General features: G+C 37.2%; 2 protein-coding genes across 8 annotated transcripts in view; one reads left to right on the top strand and one right to left on the bottom strand.

The window, feature by feature from the left end:
• Positions 1-16,637, top strand: part of WDR19 (WD repeat domain 19) — a 47,096-nt gene extending 30,459 nt beyond the window's left edge. For 3 of the 5 annotated variants that reach the window (XM_068943138.1, XM_068943136.1, XM_068943140.1), the window contains 12 exons: positions 632-756; positions 2,189-2,301; positions 3,148-3,216; positions 4,424-4,501; positions 8,192-8,288; positions 10,490-10,614; positions 11,281-11,362; positions 12,206-12,356; positions 12,846-12,969; positions 14,518-14,594; positions 15,432-15,549; positions 16,446-16,637. In XM_068943138.1, the coding sequence (XP_068799239.1) occupies positions 632-756; positions 2,189-2,301; positions 3,148-3,216; positions 4,424-4,501; positions 8,192-8,288; positions 10,490-10,614; positions 11,281-11,362; positions 12,206-12,356; positions 12,846-12,969; positions 14,518-14,594; positions 15,432-15,540 (1,150 nt within the window). In that variant the 3' untranslated portion in view covers positions 15,541-15,549; positions 16,446-16,637. The remainder of the gene's footprint in view (positions 1-631; positions 757-2,188; positions 2,302-3,147; positions 3,217-4,423; positions 4,502-8,191; positions 8,289-10,489; positions 10,615-11,280; positions 11,363-12,205; positions 12,357-12,845; positions 12,970-14,517; positions 14,595-15,431; positions 15,550-16,445) is intronic. The other 2 variants (XM_068943139.1, XM_068943137.1) reach the window with 1 other exon arrangement.
• A 434-nt stretch (positions 16,638-17,071) lies between these two features.
• Positions 17,072-24,924, bottom strand: part of RFC1 (replication factor C subunit 1) — a 44,430-nt gene continuing 36,577 nt past the window's right edge. For all 3 annotated transcript variants that reach the window (XM_068943143.1, XM_068943142.1, XM_068943144.1), the window contains 11 exons: positions 24,663-24,777; positions 24,114-24,202; positions 22,887-23,024; positions 22,380-22,475; positions 22,120-22,218; positions 21,510-21,664; positions 21,279-21,396; positions 20,261-20,406; positions 19,555-19,768; positions 18,243-18,434; positions 17,072-17,582 (listed from right to left, as the gene is read on the bottom strand). In XM_068943143.1, coding sequence (XP_068799244.1) covers positions 17,487-17,582; positions 18,243-18,434; positions 19,555-19,768; positions 20,261-20,406; positions 21,279-21,396; positions 21,510-21,664; positions 22,120-22,218; positions 22,380-22,475; positions 22,887-23,024; positions 24,114-24,202; positions 24,663-24,777 — 1,458 coding nt within the window. In that variant the 3' untranslated portion in view covers positions 17,072-17,486. The remainder of the gene's footprint in view (positions 17,583-18,242; positions 18,435-19,554; positions 19,769-20,260; positions 20,407-21,278; positions 21,397-21,509; positions 21,665-22,119; positions 22,219-22,379; positions 22,476-22,886; positions 23,025-24,113; positions 24,203-24,662; positions 24,778-24,924) is intronic.

The following is a 24,924-nucleotide window of genomic DNA, read 5'->3' as shown; positions in this document are numbered from 1 at the left end:
TGTCTTTGCTTTCGTCGTTGTTTAAATGTATTAAATGAATTTTACCACTCTTAAACCATGATTGTATTTTCTAAATTTCCCAGAAGCAGCTGTGCAAAGCATAGTAATATTAATCACTGTGCTTACATCATATTCCATGACATTCATATTAACTCCTGTCAGGAGTAATAGTCTTAGTATTTCAGTTTTTATTGAGCTTTCAGTTTATGAGATGAGCAGCCAGAGTTTAAAGGATGAAAGAGGACATACCAGTCGAAGTCTGGGGAGACTGCTAAAGTGTCAGACTCTGGTTACTAGTATTTTGCTAGTGACTAGATATTTCAGTCTGGTGATTTGATTTCTCTACAATTTGGACAGCTAAGCAAATGCTGTGGTTTGGGTTTTTGGTTTTTTTTTTTACTTTTTAATTAAAATTGTATTAGCCTGAAGTAGTAAGTTTAGACAATAATAAAAGTTGCCATTTTATGTGGTTTATACTGAGTTAATTTCAGTAACCTATTTAAAATAATGAAGACATAAAATAGCTTAGCAATCTATTGTATCTGTATGCCACAAAATGCTATATTTCTAAAACATTTGGAGTATTCATTATGTTACTTAGCAAAGGTATTAACTTGTTCATTCTGATTAGATTCTTTCTGCAGCTTGGTGACTATGGTTCTGCCATTCAGTTCCTGGTCATGTCCAAGTGCAATAATGAAGCTTTCACATTAGCTCAGCAACACAACAAGATGGAGATTTATGCTGATATCATCAGTGAGTATTCCAGTTTAGTAGTTTGCGTGGAATATGTTTTGCTGGGTTTTTTTTGCTTAATTGATTTAGACAAATTTGAAGTGATAAGACAAGAAGTGAGACATTTTGTGTTTCCCAGCCCTTTCCATCTATCTATTTTTGGTCACCATTGGCTGATTTTGCCATTCTGTGTCTAATGCTGGTGTGTAAGGGAGGCATTCCTTTCAGCTCGGGTGTCTCCCAGGGTCCACAATCTAGGTTGTTTGTAAATCTTGCCCGTGCTAGGCCTTTTTCTGTGTTTCTGTAGAGGTAAAAGCATTTGTCTAGATGCCTTTTTCTCTTGTGTCAGTTGAATAATCCTATTCTTTGACCTTGATGTATTTAGTACTGCTTTTCTGAAACTGACAATTTTACTAGTGCAATTTTCGATTTTGTGCCATCTTTTCGTTTTCTGATGGTTCAAATTCTTTTATTACATGTATAAATCACTTGTCTTTCCTTTCTTCTTTAAGGCCTTCCATGGCCTCCTTATTTCTCAGTGAGAGGGAAAAGGAGGCGTTTTTGAGAAGCTGATTTTTACCTCAGGCCATCAAGTCAATTAGTGGCCCACTTGCCAATTTGCAGCAAGTTTTTTATTCTTCACCTGTGTCACCTTTCTTTGTAGAAACAGTTCCACATAAGTATCTTGTGATTATCTCATATTTTCAGTTAATACCTCCCTTTAAAACTGTATTCTTGCTCTGATGGTTCTAAAAACTTGGCAACAGTTAGCTTGCAGGTGTAATGTTATAGCTGCTTGTCAAGGTGGCCAGTATTGTTCTGTTGTTTCCCCATGCGTTCCTCCTTCTCTCCTATCCCAAATAGGATGATATATATTTACACTGTAATTAGATGGGGGAAAAGGGCTTTAACTTTGGAGTAGTGACCCTCTTTGTTTGAGATGCATACAATAAAAAAGAGTCTTGCTTCGAAGATTAAGTAGCATTTCATGCTAACAGACTGCTCCTGTTGGTTGTCACTGTGCAATGCAAACATATTCTGAAGCTGTGAAGAGAATTCAGATGATAATCTCATAATCATCTACAGAATTCCATTGTACTTACTGTTTTACTGTTGCCAAAACATAATGGATTATGAACTAAGAAATAATACATTGGTCAGGTCATAGTTATGTCATTTTATCATGTCTGTTAAACAAAAACCAGGAAATCCCGTTACGGTGTAAAACTTATACAAACACATATTTCACTTCATCATTATCTCTTAATGTCTGACATTCAGTACTTGATTAAACAGGGAAAAAAGGGATCTGAGATAATTTCAGTATAGTTGGCTTTGGTTTTCTTTGAATGTCAATAGGAAAAAAAAAGTAGAATATGGAATTTCTTCAGTAAGGCCTTTTCTATTACTTTATAAGAATACTCTACTGTCTTTGCTTATGTATCTGTTGCAGGTTCTGAGAATACTACTAATGAAGATTATCAGAGCATTGCACTGTATTTTGAAGGAGAAAAGAAACACTTTCAGGCAGGAAAATTTTTCTTGCTATGTGGCCAATATGCACGGGTTAGTACTTACAGAATAAAACAGTAATGTTTGAATGTCCATTAAAACTTCTCAAAATATAGTACTTCAAAATCAGAAAAATTCACAGGAGACTTTTTCCCTGCCTTCATTGATAACGTACTGCAACAAAAGTAGGTAAATGATTTGTATTTGCAATTATATATATTTGATTCTATGAATTATAGTCATGCACATAACTATTTTTCATAGCAGTAGAGGCTCTAAGTGGATCAAAGACATACTATTCTCTAATCTCTATCAATCACATGAAAATGGAAGTAGAATTTAATTAGTTTATTTGCTTGACCAGTGCTCAGTTGCTAAATTATTTTGCATTTATTAAATACTGTAGCGTACTTTAAGTTAAAACTTCTTTTTATAAAAGCAAACATGTAAATTGACACTGTTCCTCTTGATTAGTTACAAGTCTGCCAGTTGATGCTTAACTGAAAATTCAACTTCTTCATATTGAATACATACTTAAAAACTATTTCTAGTTTTTGCAATTTACAGCTATCACAGGTGACCACTCCTTCAACTGGAGCTCAAGGGGTTCCAGTGCCACATTAATCAATTTCTGCACACTGTATTCTCTGAACATCTTTCACATTTAGATGAAAATATATGCCAGGATTTGGCAAGGATCGTTCTCTTCTTTCTTACGGCAGTTTCTGTAAGAGCAGCTGCTACTTGTATAGCAAGTGATTATCCTTATAACTATAAAATACGTGTAGCATCCGTGGTGCTACTTTTCTGTCAAAAGGCAGAGAGGAATAATCTGGTAAAAATTAGGAAAAAGTTCATTTCTTTTGTCTCAGTTTTAACTCATCTTCTATTTCATTTTAGGCATTAAAGCACTTTCTGAAAAGTCCAAGCACAGAAGATAACTTGGCTATAGAAATGGCAATTGAAACAGTAAGAAACTCTGATAAACAAAAAAATTCTTCATCTTTTGAAGAAGTTTACTTTGTGTATTGTGGCATTGTCCTAGCATCAGAGAGCGTGTTTGGATAGATTGCAAATAGAAGGAAAACTATATCAGTAAAGGTGTTATCTAAGTATAAAATCCCTAAGGTAACTTACTACTGGTGCCAGAGGAAAAAAATGTTTTCAGTCTTCAGAGGAGGGTTTATGCGTCCATTCAGGCTTTCTTGGTTGCATGTCAGATGCTTGAATTTGGAATTTCCTTATTTAGCAATATCCATGCATGATTTTTCAGTCCTGCTGCTGCATGCTGTGGTAAGAGAGGTCAGTACCCTTCCATTCTCTTGCTGTCTCGCAGCTTCCACAATCAGATAGAAGACCAGCTGCAGCATCACCCTTACTAACCCCTTTTGGTTCCTTATTCCTTATTATCTGTTAAAATCATTTTTCCATCCCTAAAAAAAAAAAAAAAGTTGGAGATGAAGCAATCTTTTACTCTTTAGTTTAATTGCCTGTGACCTCCAAAGTTTTGGAGTCATCAGGCCTCCCCAGCCCATGCTGCACCTCAGCACATGTGAACCTAGTCTGTTTTTCGAGATTCCCTTCTAGACTATACATGCTGGAAACCTATTTAACCAGGCCTATTGCCAGTGTCCATCTAAGCATCCACTGTGACTTTCACTGTTTGTCATCCAAACCATGCTCAGAGTGCCTCTGTTGCCTTGAAGAACCCGCAGCATTGAAATTCTTACTTGCGATAACTAGATTTTTTTCAGACTCTTAAACAGTACGCCTGACTCTAGCTAGAGTTAGCATAGCCTCTTTTGAGGCCTTCCATCTCAGAAAACTATTGGCAAGGCCTGTAAGACTGAGGTGTTTAAGGTGTCTAATGCTTTTCCTCTGGGTAAGCCCAGATGAATAATCCAAAGGCTAAGTAGCCCAAAAGCTCTTGCTGTAGATGAACCATATCTGTGGATCCTCCCAGAATCTCAACATCTCAATCATATTTGTTAGACTGCCTCTTCAACTTTAGCCAGATTGAGTTGTCTCTACTGCAGTGACCAGCACTAAATATTCCTCTGAGACACAGATTGCTGAGTTGATAGACACAAATCTAATTTTAGAGGTTTTATAAAAAAGCCTTCCTATGACCTCTCTTTTTCATATCGTGATATTTTCTTCTGTCTTTATTTAATAGGTGGGACAGGCAAAAGATGAAGCCCTAACAAATCAGCTGATAGATTATCTTATGGGAGAGAGTGACGGCATGCCCAAGGTATTGTATTTTTGTCACTGCTGTTGTCATATTTCTGTGCTACAAGATCTTTTGAGTTTCTTTTGTCATAAAACTTGTAGTAGACACAGATTGCTTTTTAGCTTGGTTTCATTAAGGAATAAGGCTTATATGATCAGTCCATCTGTGAACTAACAGTAAATACAGTCATATACAAAATGGTATATCTGGAATAATAAGTTCTGCCCTGTTAAGAGGAGTAAGGTTTGGTAACAAGGGATGTAACATGATCTTGGCACAGTAAGGTTATTTCACCTTAATATTATGGTTGTGGTTTACGATTCTGTTGTGAGGTTACGAATTATGACTTTCATTTCTCTGTAGCGCTTAGAGGTTAAGAATTTAATATTCTGGACTTGTAGATACAACACTAGACAGTTGGTTGCCAAGCCAGCCTTTCTTTTACAAATTTTTAAAACCTTTATGTATGTAGTATCTTTTTACTATTTACCTCTTATTACCTATCTTTAATTTGAAATTCGAATGACAATAGAATTATAAGAGAAGGAAAAATAATGAAACAAACAGCAGGAGGTCAGAAGACAATGAAGCTGTTAGAGCTGTTAGATGAAAGATGTGTTACTGATCATCTGTGTGAGGAGAAATAAATTCATATTTATGCTGAAAGTTGAATGGACAGAAACAAACTGTAGCATCCCGTCTTTTGTGTCAGTTTTCTATGAGCTGCAGTCTAGCCCTCTGGTTGCCAAAAGAAATGTATAGGATTAGAGAAGGGAAATGACCTACAATATGAACTGCTTTAGTGAAGTGGTTTTAAAGATTTCAGAAAACATTCAACAGCTGTGTAAATACTGTAATTGCCATATTTAACATTGTTTTGCACTTGAACATAGAGCTTTCTTTTCCTTGTTTAAAAGCTCTCTCTTGTTCTTCTGAATGCTTTAATCCAATCTGCCATAGTCTCTCTCAGTGAGTAACATAATTTTACTTTATCAAATCGTTCTTGTTGGTTTAAAAAAATCTACTTAAAAATCAACTCAATTTTATCTTCATTATGCTCTGGAGCCAATGTTTTTGAAATTATAAAGCAAACAGGTTTGTTTTTAGAAAATAGCAGCTTTTATGTGGTAGTATTTTTATAAAGCTGAAAGTAAGAGTGAACTTAAAGTAGCCATGCAGCAGAAACTTGCTAATCCTTTGAGCACTCGTTTTTCAAACCAGATAAGCCTCACAGCAGCCTGGTTGTTCTAACCTTTTTCAGCAAACAATTATGTGGGATTTTAATGAAGTACCATATTATCGAAATTGTTATAATTAGCAAAATTTTGCTGCACTGTTGTCTATTTAATAATAAACTATTTCTTGAATGTGTTATTATACAGAATATTGTATTTGTTAAAGTTAACAAATAAAGACTCTTGTACGATTTTCTTAATTTATGTCAGATCTGTTCCTTCTTTTGTATTTTTCAGAGTATCACCTAGCAAGGTTCTGCTGTTTTGTGTGTGTGCTTTTTTAAGTACAAGTGTCTTAAAAAACAAAACCAAAATGATTGCTATCTAAAATTAAGATCAGTTAGGTTACAATAATAAAATTTTCCAAAGGCTTTAGGAAACGTGTTGTCAGTTGAAAAATCCTTTCCGTATTTATTACTTTTAAAATGGCTAACTTAAGAGTTTAGAATATGAAATTAAAACATAAGATTCATATTTTTCTTAAATGCCTTCTATTTTTAGAATTGTTTCTACGTACAGCTACCACATAAGCCATTTAAATGTGCTATTTAGGTAAGCTATAGTTAGGGTCATGGCAAATACTGTTTCAGACCACTGGTCTGTCCTGGGACACAATCCTTCTTCCTCCCAAAGAGGAGAACGGGGAGCAGCAGCATTGGTGGGGAAGGAATGCAGTATTCTGCTGTCATTGGTATAATGGCCGTATTTGTCTACACTAGGAGTCAAGAGTTACGGAGAATTCATCGTAACCTACTGTTTAAAATATTTTCTTTTTTACTCCACTCAGGGAATGTATAGCCGTTTTCCTTTTTAGACAGTTTACAATGGATAAATAATACCCACTAATATAAGTAGGTGTGGTTAATTTAGTAATGCAGATAACTAATTCAGTATTATTAAATTATGGTTCTTATGTTCTACTTTTTGATTGTGCGTTATGTAAAATTATTTCCCATTACTAGTTTTAAGTTAATTTACTTTTGATTTCTATTATAGTGTTTTCCTTGTATCGAGAGTTAAAAAGAAGCATTTGACTTGCCTTTTCTATTTCTATATGCCAGTCTTTCTTGTTTGCTTTTGTGTCTGTCATTTTTCTTCCATTTTTTTCTTGCCTCTCAAGAACGGAGTTAATCTTAGCAATATTTATAGGGGAATGTCATTATATCTTTCTCATTTCTCTTCCTCTGAATATTTTCTTTTTTGCTGTGTGCTTGAGATTTGCAAACAAAAGGCACACAATATTCCAGAAAACAGCGCATTGATTAATACCTTTCTTTTTTAAGAAATTTTATACCAGTCGAACATAAAATACACAACCTAAGTATTTTTTTTTCCCAATGATGTTGCAGAATGAGTTGTTTTTTCAGTTTTTAGGGTTTTTTTTACTGAGCTGTCTATAAAGCTACGAGGGTCTATTTTTTTCTAATTTATCTATAGTTAAATTAGAACCATATCAATATATGCAATACGCCAGACTAATTTAATCTTGATTAACCAACTAAAAGATTGCTATGTACAGGCTATACTTTTTATTGATTCCCTTTTGCAAATCACTATTAAAGATATGAAATGATGGCCCTAGCCTGAATATTTTCCACTTAATAGCTTCTTTTTATCATAAACCAGATTATCTTGTATTTTATATTTTAGTCACGTTTTCAGTAATGTCATTTTTTTCTCCCTTTTGAGGGTTTTTTCAAAGTTCTCATGAAAATTCAGTTCTCTTTTTTTCTTCTACGATACCGCCGTCTTGATTTTAAAGTTTTTTTCAAATTATTTCACTAATTTTCTCGGTGTTGAATTAAGCTGTTGGATTGCCAGTTCTTAGATAAACCCTATGCTACATTTACCATTCCTGAATCTTGTAATATATCAATCAACAGCGTACAGTACAGCAATTAACAGATTTTATCTTTTTGTTACCCGCTTGATTCATTCGTTTTAAATTCCTTTACCTGTCTTGGACGTTTACTGTCTTGGCCTCGTGCCATACACTCTTTAACAACCAGGTTTTGTCATCCTTATTCATGCCAAGCAATGACTTCATCTAGATCCACAACAGGATCTAAGCACCTGCAGCAAGATTTCTCTAAGAGGGAGTCCCTTGATTCTTTTCTAACACCATAGATGCCTGCAGGTCTGAAGTTGTTAAAGTTTCTGCCGATACAACTCCCTGAGTACTTAATGGTCTGCTGCTTTATGTGTCCATCTTAACAGGGCTTAGCAACTAACTGCATGTCCTGCACAGTTCAGTTAGCGTCCTTCAGAGCGGGTACTCGTCTGGCTGTGTCCTAGCGGATGAAACTTTGGAGGGGGGACTGAGCATAGCTCAAACATGCTGTGATATGTAGAGCTCTTCATAAAACAGGCTAGTGTGTCCACTTGCTGTGAAGAAAGGGACGTTGGGATGGAGAAGTCAAGAATGCAGCAATATGTATTTAGTTACTATTAATTACTTTTGTATTATTCAATTAAGGATGCCAAGTATCTGTTCCGCTTATACATGGCACTAAAGCAATACAGAGAAGCTGCCAGAACTGCTATAATAATTGCCAGGGAGGAGCAGTGTTCAGGTAAGTCTGTTTTTTTCTGATATATATGTATATATATCTGATATATGTATCTGACACTGCATGCTTGCAGTGCTTTGGATACTGCTATTTATGTAGATTTATACTCAGAAAAAGCATTTATCAGCCTTAGAAAAACCCTGCTTTGTAAGTACAAAGCTTTTAACTATATTTAAGTTTAATTTTGAATTTGAAGGGGCCTTTTGTGAAAAGGTTGGGACCCTTATAACTGTATATTAAATATAAAAAAACGTGGAAAATATCTGCATTTCTTATATTGCATTTAAGTAAACATATTGAGGAAGACTGCCTACAACTTCACTTTTCTGTATAACAGAGCTGCGTCTTAAATGCTTTTACTACTACATGCAGTTTCCAGGTTGGATAGTGATGCTTTATGTGTGCTTTGCAAATATACAGTTTTTGATATTTTGCAGTGGGAGGTGTGCACAGGAGATGATTTCTGTTGAATGATCAGATTTGTTTCAAGCCTTGTTTTCACCCTTAATAGGTAGTTGATGTTAGGGGAAAAAAGGGATTAAGAAGGGACAGGGCTAGAAGCAAAATAGCTCCCACCATCATTAGCTGCTCTCCTCTGTAGCCACAGCAACAGTCCTACCATAACACTGCTTTCTTTTCATTTCAAATAAATTAAGAAAAATAGCTCTAAAGGAAAAATAACAGCCTGGGGAACAGAGGGACAGTCACGTCCTGGCAAATTAACATTTATTGACTGCTCCTTGGCAGTGGGCTAAGCGGGGGAGGGTAATCTCTTAAACCCTTGATATGCAAGATCTCCTAAGTCATCATAGCAGTGAATAATGCATTTGTCCTAATTATTTAAGCAGGAAATGTAAAATTTCAAGGGTGTAAATATTCGCTAGCTTCTTTGAATCTGAAAACATACATCTGAAATACAGTATCACATGTTGTTTTTCACATTTCCTCATAGTACAGGTGTGTTCTGCAACATTGTAAGAATAAGAACTATGTTTTTCCCAGTAAAATCACCAACAACTGGTGACTGGTAAGCAGTGTTTCCCATGCAGGGATAGTTTTAGATTCTCCCCTCTTCCTTCAGGAGCTTTCAGTGAGTTTAGTTTTGAAGCTTTCACCAATATAATTTATTCTTTCCTTAAAAATCAGTAAAAATCATTTGAAGTCTATACTGTTTGGTATTTTCCTTTTTGTATATCATTTTATGTGCAATTTTTCTGATTCTGATTTTATATAATAGTCATCTGGTTTTAAGACTTAACATATCACACTGTGAGTGAGTCATATGACATGAAAAATTAGTGTCAGTTGTTTTCCAGCAACTAATTCTTGAGTGATAAGTGGTTGTCTCACATAAATACAGCAGGTAGATTCAGTTGTAGTATGTAACATGTAACAAATTGCTTTGTAAAGATACAGGGAAAAAATGTTTGCTGAAATAAATGTACTATGAAATTTTTTCTAATTGCCTCCAGCTGCAAGGGGTATGACTTCTTCATCCTGATCTCTTACTAGTACAACAAACAAAAAGACGAAACTATGTTACAGTAGACAAATCATACTAAATGCTGATTGCTTTGGTGAAATTCAGTTGCATGGATAATTTAATGAAATCCTGGGGTTTCTGGAGCATTCTTGATAGTAACCTTGAAGCAGTATAATCTGGTGAATTAAGAGTCTAAACTACCTCACTGAAAGGTTTTGGGTTGGTTTGTTTTCCGTGGGGAGGAGTTGCCAAAGCAAATTATAAAGTAAAAGTGTGTTAAATTAAATTTAAAGAATGGCTTTTGCATATCTGGCATGAGGAACAAAGAGATGAAATATGTCATTTTTGGAAACAAATGTATCAAGCAGTGCTCTAAAAGTACCTTTTCTCTGCTTTATTTTGGAAGTAATGTAATGTATTTTAAAAGCAGGGTACAGCATTATATATCATCATCCAATACACATTTTGCTACTCTTCTAACATTCTACTGTTTAGATTTCTCTAGGTGTAAATATTTTTCTTATTTAACCTGCTGACTAATATTGTGTAGGATGCTGTGGCAAGAAACTGCTTGTGACTTCCTAAAGAAATTGGCCTGCAAAGGTTTTGCTCTAAGAATCAACATAACTTCTTGTTCAATTTCTTTATATGCCATTAGGTATTGAACAAAGAAATTGTTATGAAAAATTAAATTTACTATTCAGTGTTGTTTATTTTTAAGGAAACTACCGAAATGCACATGATGTTCTTTTCAGTATGTATTCAGAATTAAAGACCCAGAAGATTAAAATTCCTTCTGAGATGGCTACAAACCTTATGATTCTACACAGCTATATTTTGGTGAAGGTAATGAATTCAGAAACTGAATTTGCATAAATGTTGCAGAGTGTGCTTTATTAAAGTATATATATGGATGATGTTCTGTATACATAAATTATGTTGGCCTCTGGACTGTATCACAGAATCCAAGCCTGTACTAAGAACATGCTTCAGGAGAACAGTCCACAAGTTTTGGTTATTTCTACCTCTCTGATTAGCATATTCTTTTATAAGTACTGAATAATTAAAAATGTACATATGGCTTCCTCTCTTTCTTTTGTATTCCTACTTACAAAAATGTTGTGCTACCAGTGCTATTGTTCATTAACTTTAATAAGCAGATCACTGCTTTTCTGTAAATGAAATTAAGGAAGGGTGCCCAGAGCGTTTCTAGTAGTTCATATGTGGCCCTTAGGATATCTGTTTGCCCTACAGCCTGCTTCTGGCCTCCCTATCTCCCAGCAGTGATGCAAGAGCAAGCAAATAGCGGGCTGCAGGGCAGACAAACTGCTTGGGGAAGACCTGCCTCCGCTAGTAACTCTGGCCCTTTCTCCAACATGTGATGCATCCCTGCTCTGTTTCATAAAAAGGGCTGTGGGTCTGCATCTCCAGGAAGGAGGACAGCCAGGAGCAGGCTGCAGAAATTATTCTTTAAAGACTGCAGTTAATTTGATGTGTTTTTTTGTGTTCCAGACTCATGTGAAACGCGGTGATCACATGAAGGGAGCGCGAATGCTTATACGTGTAGCCAACAATATCAGCAAGTTCCCCTCACGTAAGTGCTGACATCATAGAAGAGCTTGCTGAGCTCTGCAGGATAATTCATTAATCATTGCATTAAACAGGTACATTATTCTCCTATGATCATGCAGGATACAGAACAAAGTGTAAATATAGCATGTGCCCTGCCATCCTCACAGAATAGCTCTTTGATACATGGCCTCCAGGGTATAGGTACTTACAGCTGTCATCAACCACCGTAACTGCAGCACTGAGTTGCCTGAACCACAAGTAATAGTCTCAGGATCATATGTAATGAACACACATTGGTTTTGTGACCTTATCACAAAATTTTTATTTGCCTTCTTTTGAAAGTGTCACCTTTTTGATTCATGAAACTTTATTTATTAAAGGTAATGTTTCTTTGCAACTGCTATATGTGGAGTCTTGTCACATGACAGCAGTACTGACAGTGCAGCTTTCTGCACCTGCATATACACAAGCCATTCTCCACAGTTTTTTCTTCTCTCTTAAGCCCCAATCAGTAATAAACTCAGTTTCTGTTGCATCTTTTTTTTTTGGAGCCAATATTCTCTCAGCTATGTCATTAGAATGCAAATGTTAAAAGATGCAGGCCAGATATGGGCAAATTTGATATAACCAAAATAGTCCTTCTGCCATGCTGAACTGCCAAAATGCAAAGCAGTGACAGCTGAAGCCCTGGTTTTCTTGTATGGTTACAGGAATTGCACATGCTTGTGTAACTCTGTACCATGAGGAAGAAGAACACTATGCTTATTTTTCATCACAAACTTTTCAGTCCTGTTTGCTCAAAGGCTTTCAAAATTCGTATTAGTAAATAATTTTTTTTTCTCTCTCTTGTTTCTCTCTATTACAGACATTGTCCCAATCTTGACTTCAGCAGTAATTGAGTGTCATAGAGCAGGATTGAAAAACTCAGCCTTCAGTTTTGCTGCTATGTTGATGAGACCTGAGTATCGTAACAAAATCGATCTTAAGTACAAAAAGAAAATTGAGGCAATGGTCAGGTGAGCAGTGTTAGTCTCCTGTATTAACAAATGTACACAACATTATGGCTTCATAAGTAATGTTATTTTTTTGCTCATAAAGCCTATTATTGGCTTTAACCTATTTTCCTGGTATTTCATTGTCTTCTATTTGGAGGCCTCATTTGAAGATTTAAAGGCTTTTCTGTTCGTTTGGATATGAGCTATCCTAAATACATGCGCACATAGCCTTGTGTTTTATATGCATGTAGACCAGGCATTGTTAAAGATTTCAAAGTATTGTGACCTGTAACAGCTTAAAAATACTTGCTTTGGTTCAAATTAGATGAAAAATGGCCTAGTTCTAACTTTTTGTAATTATGAAGAAGTATGCGTGATGGTTACAGGGAGCATGTGTATAAAAGTGATAGTTACTAACTGAAAGCCATGCAAATAACTGAACACTTGCTAAATATCTTTTTTCCAAGTTCATAGGGTTTCTTTGAGTTCATATTTGTATCTTACTCCTAGGCGTCCAGACACATCAGAGGTGGAAGAGCCAACAACATCCTGTCCATATTGTGCATTCCTGCTCCCAGAGTGTGAACTCTTGTGTCCTGGGTGTAAAAACAATCTCCCATACTGTATTGCAACGGTGAGTGTATTGGGTGTCTGCTGCACTTTGAGAATGAACACAAAGCCTTTTTTCCTTCTAAAATGTAAGTTCATCTGAACACCATCAGTTTGCTAGCGATTCAAGGTAAGTTTTTCACGCTGTTACAAATCAGTTAAAACCATTCTTGTTTTTGTTTTAGCATTCACAAAAGGAATAATCTGTATCCTCAGCTGCTACTTACAAGCTGCAGAGACTTAAGTGTGACAGTAAAAGCACAGTGACCCTGGATGGCTTCACCATCCTGAGGAGATAACTCAGGCAGCTGAACACACCTGTCTGTCTTGTCTAGCATGCGTGAAATTCAGTGCAGTTAGTGTTCTTGGGAGAACGTAATGGGGGCAGAGCTGCTGGTACCTTCCCAACCACATCCTTTGTTCCAGGTCCCCAGTGCGCAGATAGAAGTCTCAGTTTCTTCATCCATGTGAGGGAGCTTGTGGAGGGGCACAGGTTTCCTTCCCTAAACTCTGGGTTGCCAAAACTTACATTCTGGGCATTCCCAGAAACAGATTTACTTCTGCTAGATTCAATGGATTTGTCATGCTCATATTACAGAAAAAAAAATCACACATTTACTTGTTGGAGTTAGTTAATTTCTTTATTAAAACTAAAGAATCTGTCTTACAAAAAAGATCTTATAAGCAATTTCTTCTTATACCATTGGTTTAACAGATGACCAATGTATTTTACAAGTATCATCTTAAGGAAACTAACCAAGGCTTCTAAATATGTAATTTTTAACAGCTAACTGGAACGTATATGCTCATCTATGTTTCACATATATTTAGATTCGCCCTTGGTTATAGTTCATTTATAGCATGTGCATTTGTAACAGCATTAGGCCTGCAGCAACTCCACTTGCAGCTTACCAATGTCAGTGTCAAAGTCTACTGTAGCATATTTTATTAAAACATAAATCCCTAAATACAGTTCAAGGCTCAACTGTATTTTGTAGTGTTGAAAAGGTACATACAAATTATTTTGTATCAAAAGCAAATCAGTCTCACTTCTATTATGCCATGGTCAACACAGAAACCATACCAAAGAGAAGAAATCACCTCTATTTAAAGAGACTACTATCAAGACAGCTGCTATCCTCACAGACTGATCAAAACCCATGGCCTCAGATGGTGTGGTTATGGGGGGGGGGGGGGGGCATTGTTTTTGAAAATTATGTCACGTGCAAGCCAAAAATCCCAGTAAGCTGTGACATTGATCTACAGATACCATTATAGAATTGCCAAACTAAAATAATTTTAAAAGTGGTAACTGAACACACTATTTGTTGTTTTTTTTCAAGTGATGATTATAATGAAAACACTGCATCTCATCCAGAGCACATTTTCTAATCAGAGTTCATGCAATAGCCAACTACAGTAATAGTGGTAGTTTTTTTTTTTTTTTCTCCCTCCCCCTCAAGAGCTTCCCTTTGTTGCTGAGACTTTTTTTCACAGAAACGAATATAGAATGAAATTACCAGTGTACTAAAATGGTATGTTCCATTTAATCACTTGCAGCTTTTGTCTCCAGGGTCGGCATATGGTACGAGATGACTGGACAGTCTGCCCACACTGTGACTTTCCTGCCCTTTATTCAGAATTCAAAACGTAAGCTGGGATTTTTTTTTTTTTTTCCCCTGCTGCAGGGTTCTGGTTGAGCATACGTCTGCAGCAGACTTGGTACTAAGAAACATGCAATGTAGCCTCCATGCAGGGAAAAGGAAACCTTAACTTGTACTTGGTAGTTTCATCTAACATAATCTCAGAGTAATACTTTGAATCAGAATGTATTAAAAAAAAAGAATTCAGCCATAGATGCAACACTCCAACAGAAACCATACCACCAGACAGTGGGTTTGTTGAAGTTCCCAGCTGCTTCCTGCAAGACCAGACACTGAAAGGGGTGGGGAAAACAGACCAAGAAAAACCCACACAGCATAGGATAGTACTCAGTACTTGGGTGTACACTACAAAAGCAATAATCACTTGTCCCTGATTGTTATCTGCATGACAAGGGGATGGGATAGTTCTGTTCAGATATCAGGAACTGCTCCTGCCCATAATGAACCTTCAAAAACCTCTTCATGTTCTAGACCAGCCTGCTCTGTGTACATTTTACTTGCTAAATTTTCCTCACACCCACACAAACAGCACTAGCCTTCCTGTTGTGATATTAGCTCTGAAATATTTGAAAATAAATAAATAGACTTTATCTCCAGGAAAAAAAAGATTCCACTTACTTTCACAACTTTGACACTGTGGCAGCATCCAGCTACTTGTCTATTAGATATGACGTAGTATTCCCCTTCAAACTTCTAGGTAGGGCTACCTGTTTCTTACATTGCATAGGTCAGAGCTTTGCTCCATGCTTTCTGCATCAGGCCCTAGATGTCTGTTTGAAAGTGTTAAATTATAATTTAACTAATCACACTTCTTTTAAAACAGCATGTTACAGACTGAAAACATATGTCCAATGTGTTCTGAAAGAATTAACATTGTTCATCTTAAGAAAATAAATGACTGCACACAATACCTCAAGCCAGAAGTGGACTAATAAGTTCAGGTATGCGCTACACCTTCTTACTTCACAAGGCTCATTCTAGAAGATACTTGAAAAAGACACTGAAGAGACATTTTTTCCTAATACAGGAAGCTCAGTGCTGGAGAATTCAAATTACTGCCTGGGTCTATCCCTCAGTTTATCTTTACAGCTGAGACCAGATCTATCCTCTCTCTGCCCTCAGGCATAAAATAGCCCCTTAGTTGTTGCTACTGCAACTAACATGATGGTTTTAAAAAATAAATAAATAAAACCACTCATTTGAGAGGTTTTGAACCAGTTTACTTCTAGGACAGTGTTATCCACTGCATTCTGCAACATACTCGCTTTTGGAATAAATGGACTTCCTGAATGCTGGCTGTGCTTAGAACAGCACAAGGAGCAGTCTGAAGAGCTCAGGAGCACCAAAACCTTTCAGAGATCTATCAGAAGAGTTTGAGTGTAGGAAGAGATAGATAACTGGAAGGAGCAAATTTGAAATACAGGTTACATGATCTTAGATTGTGGGGTTTTCATAATAGAGTACAATGAATTTGCAACATATTTAACATCCAGAAACTATCACAAGATAACAATAAGATATTGGCTTGAAATACTCCTATTTCAAAGAATAAGGCCAATATTCTGTACTTTTGGATCTGACACCAGTTCTGTTGAGTGGTAACTGCAAACAAGTAACAAAGTTCCTCCTTTAATTTTGACATTTAAATGCTGTTTTAGTAAACACCTTATGTGAAAACTGTAGGGCAGAAAGTAATGGACAGGTGCATTTCTGCACCTCAGCCTTGCGCAACTGCATACACCAGGAGCACCTTTTTGCCCCCTCCCAAGAGAAGATGTTAATTTGCTATCACAGTCTTTATTTTGAGATATGAATAACTGTTTCTGTTTCCTTTCAGGCCTCCATGTGCTGTCTCGTGAGCAGTAGCATTAAGGAAGGCTCTGTCACTGCATTACAGGTGTTTTTTCCAGTAAGATTTAGTAATAACCATGTCACTTCTATTTTGTGATAATCTGTAAATACTTGGCTTTTGACAAATTTTGTACTTTGATTTATTCTAGTAATAAAACTGATTGATAATTTCTTCCTACCAAGCAAGACTTATGTTTCATATGCACCAAAGACAAACCAAGGAGCATTCTGTGCTCTTCCGTTCAGCCAAGTCAGAGTGATAGTTATACAAAGCTAGAAGGAAAGAAATTAGGTAGTCTAAACTGTCCACAAGTTACACCTGTAGACAACAAACATTAAACTAGGTAAGAAATGTAGTATTTGTTTATTCAATTGAGTTTTGAGCTTTTATGACTGTAATCTCTATTAAGCATTTCCTTTCTGGGTTTAAAAATATGAGGAGCCAATGCTAGGAGCTATATTTTGGAGCAAACATGGAAGTTGCAAGAAAGGAATACAACCACAACCTGACACGTGCAGGAAAGCCAGAACCTCAGAAGGACAGAAAGTGCACAAGTGAGCATGCAAGAGAGCAAGAGCTCCACAAACTCAACCAGAGGTTTTTTTTAAAACTTGTGTGAAACTATTTTATTGTAATTTTATACACTGCTTAATTTCTATACTGTACAAACATGCAACTCAGATTTTTTGCATCAGGTACTATTTACAAGATTTCACCACATAATAGCAGAGCATTTATTAAAAAAGGAAGTCCAATGAAGACTTAGTATAATACCAGGTAAATGTGACACATTGTTATGTTCATGCACCTGGGTGCTTGTTTTACAAGAGTAGTTATAGCTTGTAACTTTGCAGCAAGTTAAGAGTAATTACAGCACTGCATAGTGTGAGAATAGAGTCATCACCTCTATAAGAGGTGCATTTTCAACGCACTGGTTCCACCTTCCCAGCCACATTACTGGATCCGTTTCAGGCTCCTGCCGAAAGTTAGATAAGCAAAGCTGCATCCATAGCAAGGTTATTCTGTTTAACGTCTTGTTTTCTCTTTTCTTTTTCCTTCTTTTTTTGTTGTTTCTTCATTTTTCTCTGTTTTGGGCAGCCTGGAAGACTTTACTTTTTTTTGCTACAAACAGAATAGATGGACAGAATTGATAGTTTAAAATGCAACTGTAACCTGACAAAAGCAGAAGCCAAAATGCAATCAGTGTAAAAAAAGTTATTTCAGAGTCTGATCCCTAGTTCTGTAACAAACAGTCTGGACCTTCAACAAGTAAGAAGGAGCATAGACCATCTCTCCCTTCTCTCCCTGTTAGGCATCAAGATTTTAAATTCCACAGAGAGGACATATTCTACAACATACAGTGTTAATGGCTGACCCATAGATCCCCAAGCTGGAGATAGCAATTCCAGTAATAATCTTTCTGTCTATCTGTGATAACCAAATGCAAAGGCCTGTAGCTGCTCCTAATCAATGCTGCTGTCCCCACTGATGCCTAGAACCCCGCTAAATTTTTGATTTTACTATTCATGAGTTTAATGCATTAGTGACGCACCTCATCTTAGTCCAACATTCAAGCAGAAAGTAAGCAGCAAAAGTAATGTAGATTTTGCCACACTACAGAACTGTTCTTTCAGTCAAGAATTTGTGAGGGATATAACACATTCAGAGTCTGCTGTGCTGGGTTTTTTGATTGATTTTTAATCCTGATGTTAAAAGTGCCAGAAAGGTAACTAAGAGAAGAGAGTTTCCCCAGTGTTGCACTACCAAATGAGACTAAGTCACCTTAATCATTGCATCACTTTCAACAGTATCTTGCTCATCCTCATCAGATTGGATCTCTTCCACATTCACATCTTCATTCAGGTCTGAAGTCATCATGGATCCTGACTGCCTTTTAGATGCCTTGACAGTATGCAGTGAATACGGAGTCAGATGCGTCTCTTTGTTGTAGGCTCGTGTAAAAGCTGCTTTGACCTGTTAGGTTGGAAGGAGTTACTATGAGCATCAGATAAGGACTCTATACCTTGTTAGTTAACCAACTCATGTCTAGCGATTCCATATCATCTTTCATTTGGGAAGATGTGACCAAATGTTTTGTAAAAGAGGATATTATCTAGAAGAGATACACAAAGCATAAAGCAGTAGTATAGCGAAGGCTTATTTAAAATCCGAGTCCCACGTAATCCTCAGGTTTACTCGACAGTGTGCATCTGTAGGTGCTTCTCATTTAGGCCTCCAATAATTTCAGCGCTACTGTTCTATCGCCACCTAATCCAAGTCACTTGCAACAAAATGACCCATGACAGCACTGAACATCCTGTCACACTGGAGCAGTATATTCAGACTGTGTATCTGAATACCACCATCAGGTAGTATCAGCAAAGTGCATTTCTTCTCTTTCCCTGAACACTCACCCTCAAGTGTGGGAGGTCTTGGTTAACGTTTCAGACCCACCTAGTTTGCAGCAGGAACTTGAGTTTAAGCTCACCCCATCCCAGATAAGGGTGCTAACCACTGATGCCTCAAACTAGCCCCAAAAGGGCACTGAGAGAGCACCACTTCTGGCAGTTCACAGTGTTGACTAGAATTTGAAGAGGGCAGGTTCCAAGCCAGCTTCTAAATCAGGATGTCCATGCTGTAACAGATGGGGTTGTTGTGCATCCTTTCTCCTTTGCACAGTGGTAAGAAAAGCAGCGCTAAGCAAGAAGCTAAGACAGCCTATTGTCAGGAGTCTGCATGATCCTGCCCTTCCACCTCCCCTCTGCGTTACACTTGGAGCTGTGCCCCAAACACAGCTGCCTCCCGGTGACCTTTTCACCAGAACAACAGGTAGAAGAATGCTGAATGAAGCATAATCTTACTATCTTTTAGGATGTACCCCCTGACCCAGCGCTTGTTATGGAGCTTTTGCATGTTTGACAACTAAGCCACACCACATTCCATGCTTTTCATTATATTACAGTTAATAAAATAACTCAGCCAGCTTCAGCCTTTCAGCAGCACATCCATGTGATGGCTATCATTCTAGGATTTCTTTTAAAAAATAAAAGAAACAATAAGAAAAACCCACACCCCCCCCACTGGCGAATTTTACCTTAGGATCCAGCTTAGAAAAAGGACTGGGGTTGCCTCCCCAGGTACTTATTTCCATGATATTTTCAACATCTTCTTTCATCAAGCAGTAAGAGTCCATGAACGCTACAGTATCTTGTACACCATCTGTTCCAAAGTCTTGCAAGGGCTGAACAAGTGCATCCCGCAAATAGGACAAGTACTCCATATTTACTGTCCTCTTGCATGTCTGGGTTCTTTGCAAAATTGAAAAAGGTGAATAAATCTGCATAACAAAAACTCACTTCTGAACACAAGCAGCCTGTAGGTAGGCCATCTGCAAATGTTAACCAAATTCCTTAAGAACTGCAAGCTATATTGCATCATTCCTCCCAGGTTATGCCTTGCATCAGATTATCCCTAATTCAAGTATGCAGCACCCAAAACTGAAGAGATAGGGAAACACATCCCTAAGTGAAAAAAGAAAGAAAAACCTACAGCTTCAAAAAAAAAAAAAGTCAAGTTTTCAGATAGATCACAGTACCACTTAGTATACTAAAGGTGTTCCCAGTCTGATTACTGCCCAGATTAGTGCTAAGAAGGTGCCACCAACAACATAGGTCAACGTTCACAGAATATACTCTTCAGTTTGTACCAATCACTGTAAGCAGCTAATGGTAGGTAATGAGCTACAAGAGAACTAAATAACCGTATATTGATATAAACCAGAAGAGATATGCCAGTATTACCTGAGACTCATGTGCACTGCCAGTTCTTGAATGATGCGATCATGTTTGCCTGTGGATGAAAACTTCCCCAGCCAGTTGGGAAATACAGGAAACTGGGACATGTAACCTCTCATCAGCTCCCCAGGCAGAACACTTGAATAAATAGCCTGAAAACACACATGCCAAACTCTGTTCACAATGATTTAGCCACACTGACACCATGACATAATACCTAACTTGTTTGGTAGCTCATGTTTTGGAAACTGAGCTGGCTTTAAGAGAATTCTTTCTTAGCTGCTTGTTTCTGACAACAACCCCCCTTAGAGGTTACAGCTTCATCTCCTGTGCCACCCTATTTATTATCATGTTCTAATATCTGTGAAGTGATCTGGGTTTTAAAAGCCAATCTCGAACCATAATCTCCAACAGATAGATATAATAAAAGGAGACATTTTAGAAGAACACAATTACTAAAGCATTCATAATATGAAACTACCTAAACTCAGCTAGGCAACTTCCTAAGCAACCTGATCTGCTTGGACCTGCATTAAGTAGGGGGTTGGACTAGGTGATCTCCAGAGGTCCCTTCCAACTTTAATTATTCTATCATACATTCCCTGATGGCAGTCATAATCCTTTAAGCATGAGTCTTGATCACATCAAAAGAGAACTACAACGAGGAAGGTTCAGTTCTCTGTGTTTTGGGAGAAATACTGGCCTGGTGAGAGGTTGGGATACGATGCACACAAATAAAACAAAGTAGGCTTTTACGTGCACGTCTGAATTGGTATGTGCCATGTGTTCCTATAACCTAAGGAGGTTCAAGCTTTCCAAAGTTTCAGAAGACTTCATTTCATGACATACATCACGGCTTCAACCACCTGAATATGGAAAACTGCACTGCTCCCAACAGAACAGGAATACTATATGGAGTATCAACTATATAGGTCATAAAATTATATTAAGGCAACAATTTCAAGGGATCAGCCTTGTATACTGGGCACCCATAAAGCACACAAAATGAATGTCAAACGCTCACCTGTATTGGAAGAAGATTCCAGTTTTGCTTGCTACGAATCTGTCTGTCCACTAGATCACCATCACATATACTATCAGCTGCTCTGCTTAATAGCACTAAGTGCTTTTTCAGATTCCCTCTAGAAAAAAAAGAAGTTGACAATATTACCATGCAGAAACATTCACATATGTTGTACTCTAATTAGTCTCCCCTGCATGAAAGGCTGTCAATTTAGGGTGTGGAATAACTCACCCAGCAGCAGCCGGTTTCACGTGTACATAGTTCTCTTGAACAAAGAGAGGTGCTAGGGAATAATCATGGAAGAAGAGATCTGATTTGTCTATAAGAGACATATGAGAAGCCTCTTCTCCAGCAGCAAAAACCTTCCGGACAACATCAAAAGGGCCCTAAGTAAACGACAGTTCAAGAAGTAAGTGCGTTGCAAGTCAACGTGGACGTTAAAGGACATAACACATTACCAAAGTTATTACAGTGATGGTACCTAACAGTATCCGGACTCATCAGTACAAGTTGAATGCTCAGTATTTCCTTCCTATGTTTTGCCAATTTTGAGAATAGAGTCTTACTTCTGAGATGAATTAAAAGAATCATCTGCTAGAGAGAGAACTCGGGATGAGAAGCATAAGCTTCCTAAATTGCAGCTTACATAAGAGACCAGTACATCAAAATGCATGCTCAGTCTTGGATTCAACGCACAGTGTGTTTGACACATGCTCAAAACATCAGTTAGCTCTCTGCATTTAAGCTATGAGTGCTTTATTTTTAATTAATCACTAGGCTTTATAAGCATTATCTTATATCAGAATATGACCATAAAACCAGTCCAATATTTTACACTTACCAGTTTGATATCCTTTTTGGCTTTGCTGGCATCAGTTTTGGCCTCATCATAAGTCAATGATTTATCTTTTGCACACCACATATTAAGATTATGCAAAATCTAGAAAACAAAATGGACAATTTGGTAGCATAAATACATTTAAAAGGAAAGACTTCAGCAGAGAAAAAGCCTGATCTGTATGCTACAAATAGCGTCTCATACTGCTCAAATACTGCATTGAAGTCAAGGACCTGCACAGGACGTACTGAACTGGCACTGACCTGTCTGATGTCCTGATTTGCCGCTAGGATTATCTCATGCATAGCAGGTGGTGGGATCTTTAAGCCTTCTTTAAATGCAATAGACATCATGGCTCCCTGTAATACAGGCAATATTTTAAGAAAGTGTCATTAAAGAATTGCTATGAATTCTTCCCCTACAGAAAAGGTTAAATAATAATGTTATTGTATCTTTTCTAGTTTTTAAACAGCTTAACAGTCTTTCACAAACACGTATATTCAACCCTTGTCATGGGTATGTAAATAGCATGACCTGTTAAAAATAAAAAATTAAAAAAAAAAAAAAAGCAAGCAGCATCTGAATATATTTAAGATCGGCATCTAAATCTGGAAGACAAACTCAGACAACCTATTCCAAAGAGGAGGGTTATTCACTAAGGTGATGAAACTAAAGTTTTAAGTGGTGTTTTCATTTCTGTATGAATTCTGACACCTGAAGACAGATTACTGATTATAACTCAGTGCAGCCCATACAACCAGCCTTCTTACCTTAATCTGTTCTAGACGAGGTCTCTGAAAACGAAGATCAAAACAGTAGTGGGCTAAAGAACGAATCTTAGGATGGTTTCGATCATTACACATACAGATGATAGGTATCTTTGTGTGTCTGATTAAACCAATCAGCTCCTGTCATTTAAACACATTACAACAGTTACATCAGATTCCACAGACAATAAGAATAATTAAAACATGTCATACTGAGCAGCATTAGTCTCTTTTTTAAATCAGATCCTTGACTGATGCAAGTCTATAATATGCCTCCTACTGTAGTCAGCTTTGCACTTAGCAAAGACCTGGTCCTCTTCCTACTTTTTCTGCTTGCTGTTCTGTTCAGGTGCAATAATTCTGCTGCCTCACAAGCCATCCACTTCCAGAAACCATGTTCAGACCATTCTTCAGAAAGTAACGAAGATTAGTAGTGCAGAATAAAGCTGTCCACCTGGAGGCCTACATTAATTTACCCAAAGACCAGTATGACCTGACCTAAGCCCACAGAGAGCACCATCTTTTCCAGTGTACCTTGCCACAAACAATAGAAGCAGCAAGAAGTAAAAAGATCAGATATTCCCTGTCCAAAAAGCTTTATGGGAAACTTGCTAACACTAAATGAACTTCATCTCCTCTAATGAAAGGAAAACTCAGTTCAACTTTATATTCCTGAAATGTAAATGTCTGTATCTGAGCTAAAGATCTGTATGCCTTTTACTGTCAGGGTAATGTTGCATGTAACCACAGGAAATTTTTTTAAAAGCTAAAACTAGAGCTGCAAAGGAGAACAAAGTATAATATTGACAGTAGCACGTTATTTATTCAGTATTACTGCCTCCTGGAGGGAGTACTTGTCCCCAGCTAGATTACAAATCTTCCACTGCAGGTAAAAGTCAGCTGCAGAGACCTTGAGTTAAATTCACCTGTCCAAGGGTAAACATCTACAATGTACACATCTGAGGTATTCACATATATGTTATTTTTATATAAGTGTGTGTGTGTGCACACATGCGTGCATGTAATGTGTGTGTATACATATATACCAGGAGTGTCTGTTTTACTCTGCTAAGATATAAATCTTCTTACACAAAGATAAACATATAAAATAGGTCAGACAAATCTCTATAGCATAGTTTATGGGTTAAGGACAGCAGACTAAGCATTTCGTGCTGATAGACTGAATGAACTCTTGGCAATAGTATTAGCCAATAATTGTAGCAGTTTCACCTGCATCCCTCCTCTGTCTTCATTGCCTGCCATACCATCCACTTCATCCATGATCAATACATGTTTTCCACTAACTGATGAGGAGGTGCCTGAAAACAAATACAGACAAGACAATGAGACTGCAACAGAACATTTTATTCAAGAGAATAAAATAGGGTCTTGCTCAGACAATTTAGAAGCTGGTGAATCTCTTGCTCTGCCTCTTGTGCAATCACAACAGTATATTCACAGAATAGAGCTGACTGTACCTAATGTCCTCTTCCAAGAATTAGTCCCATGCAACAGAAGAGCAATTGGAGCTCTTTAGTAATTTGTGCAGTTTCTGCTGATTAAGAATTGATTATCTTAATAGCAGTTCAATGCTACCTTGAAGACAAAAAAAGAACATCTTACTAAATGAAGCCATCCCTATTAAATAGGAGCCTGCTCCCTCCACAGGGTAAGCAATTTCAGTTCCTAACTTTGTCACGAAATGAAGAAGCTCTGTTCCTCCCCCTCCCCGCCCCATAACCAGTCCCTTAACAGAAAAAAATCCTCCTTAAAACATACCAGAACAGAAGTCTCTGATGCTGGTGTTGTTAAGTGATTCAGCAACTACTTCCTTTAGACTGTTCTTACTGCGAGTATCACTGGCATTCAGCTCCACATAGCTAAACCCCAGTTCCTAATCCAAACACACAAACCACACAGAAAAATGAGAATACAGATCATTAAGAATGAGCATAAACATACTCAGAATTAGGAACATTTCAAAGTTCCAGAAGTGACTTCTTACAACACTGTCTTCAGATCTAATTTGTGGCTTTGATTC

This window comes from Struthio camelus, chromosome 4 (genome assembly GCF_040807025.1).
Source record: "Struthio camelus isolate bStrCam1 chromosome 4, bStrCam1.hap1, whole genome shotgun sequence".
NCBI lineage: Eukaryota > Metazoa > Chordata > Aves > Struthioniformes > Struthionidae > Struthio > Struthio camelus.
The sequence above is the reverse complement of the archived record's forward strand: the minus strand, read 5'-3'. Positions and strand labels throughout refer to the sequence as shown.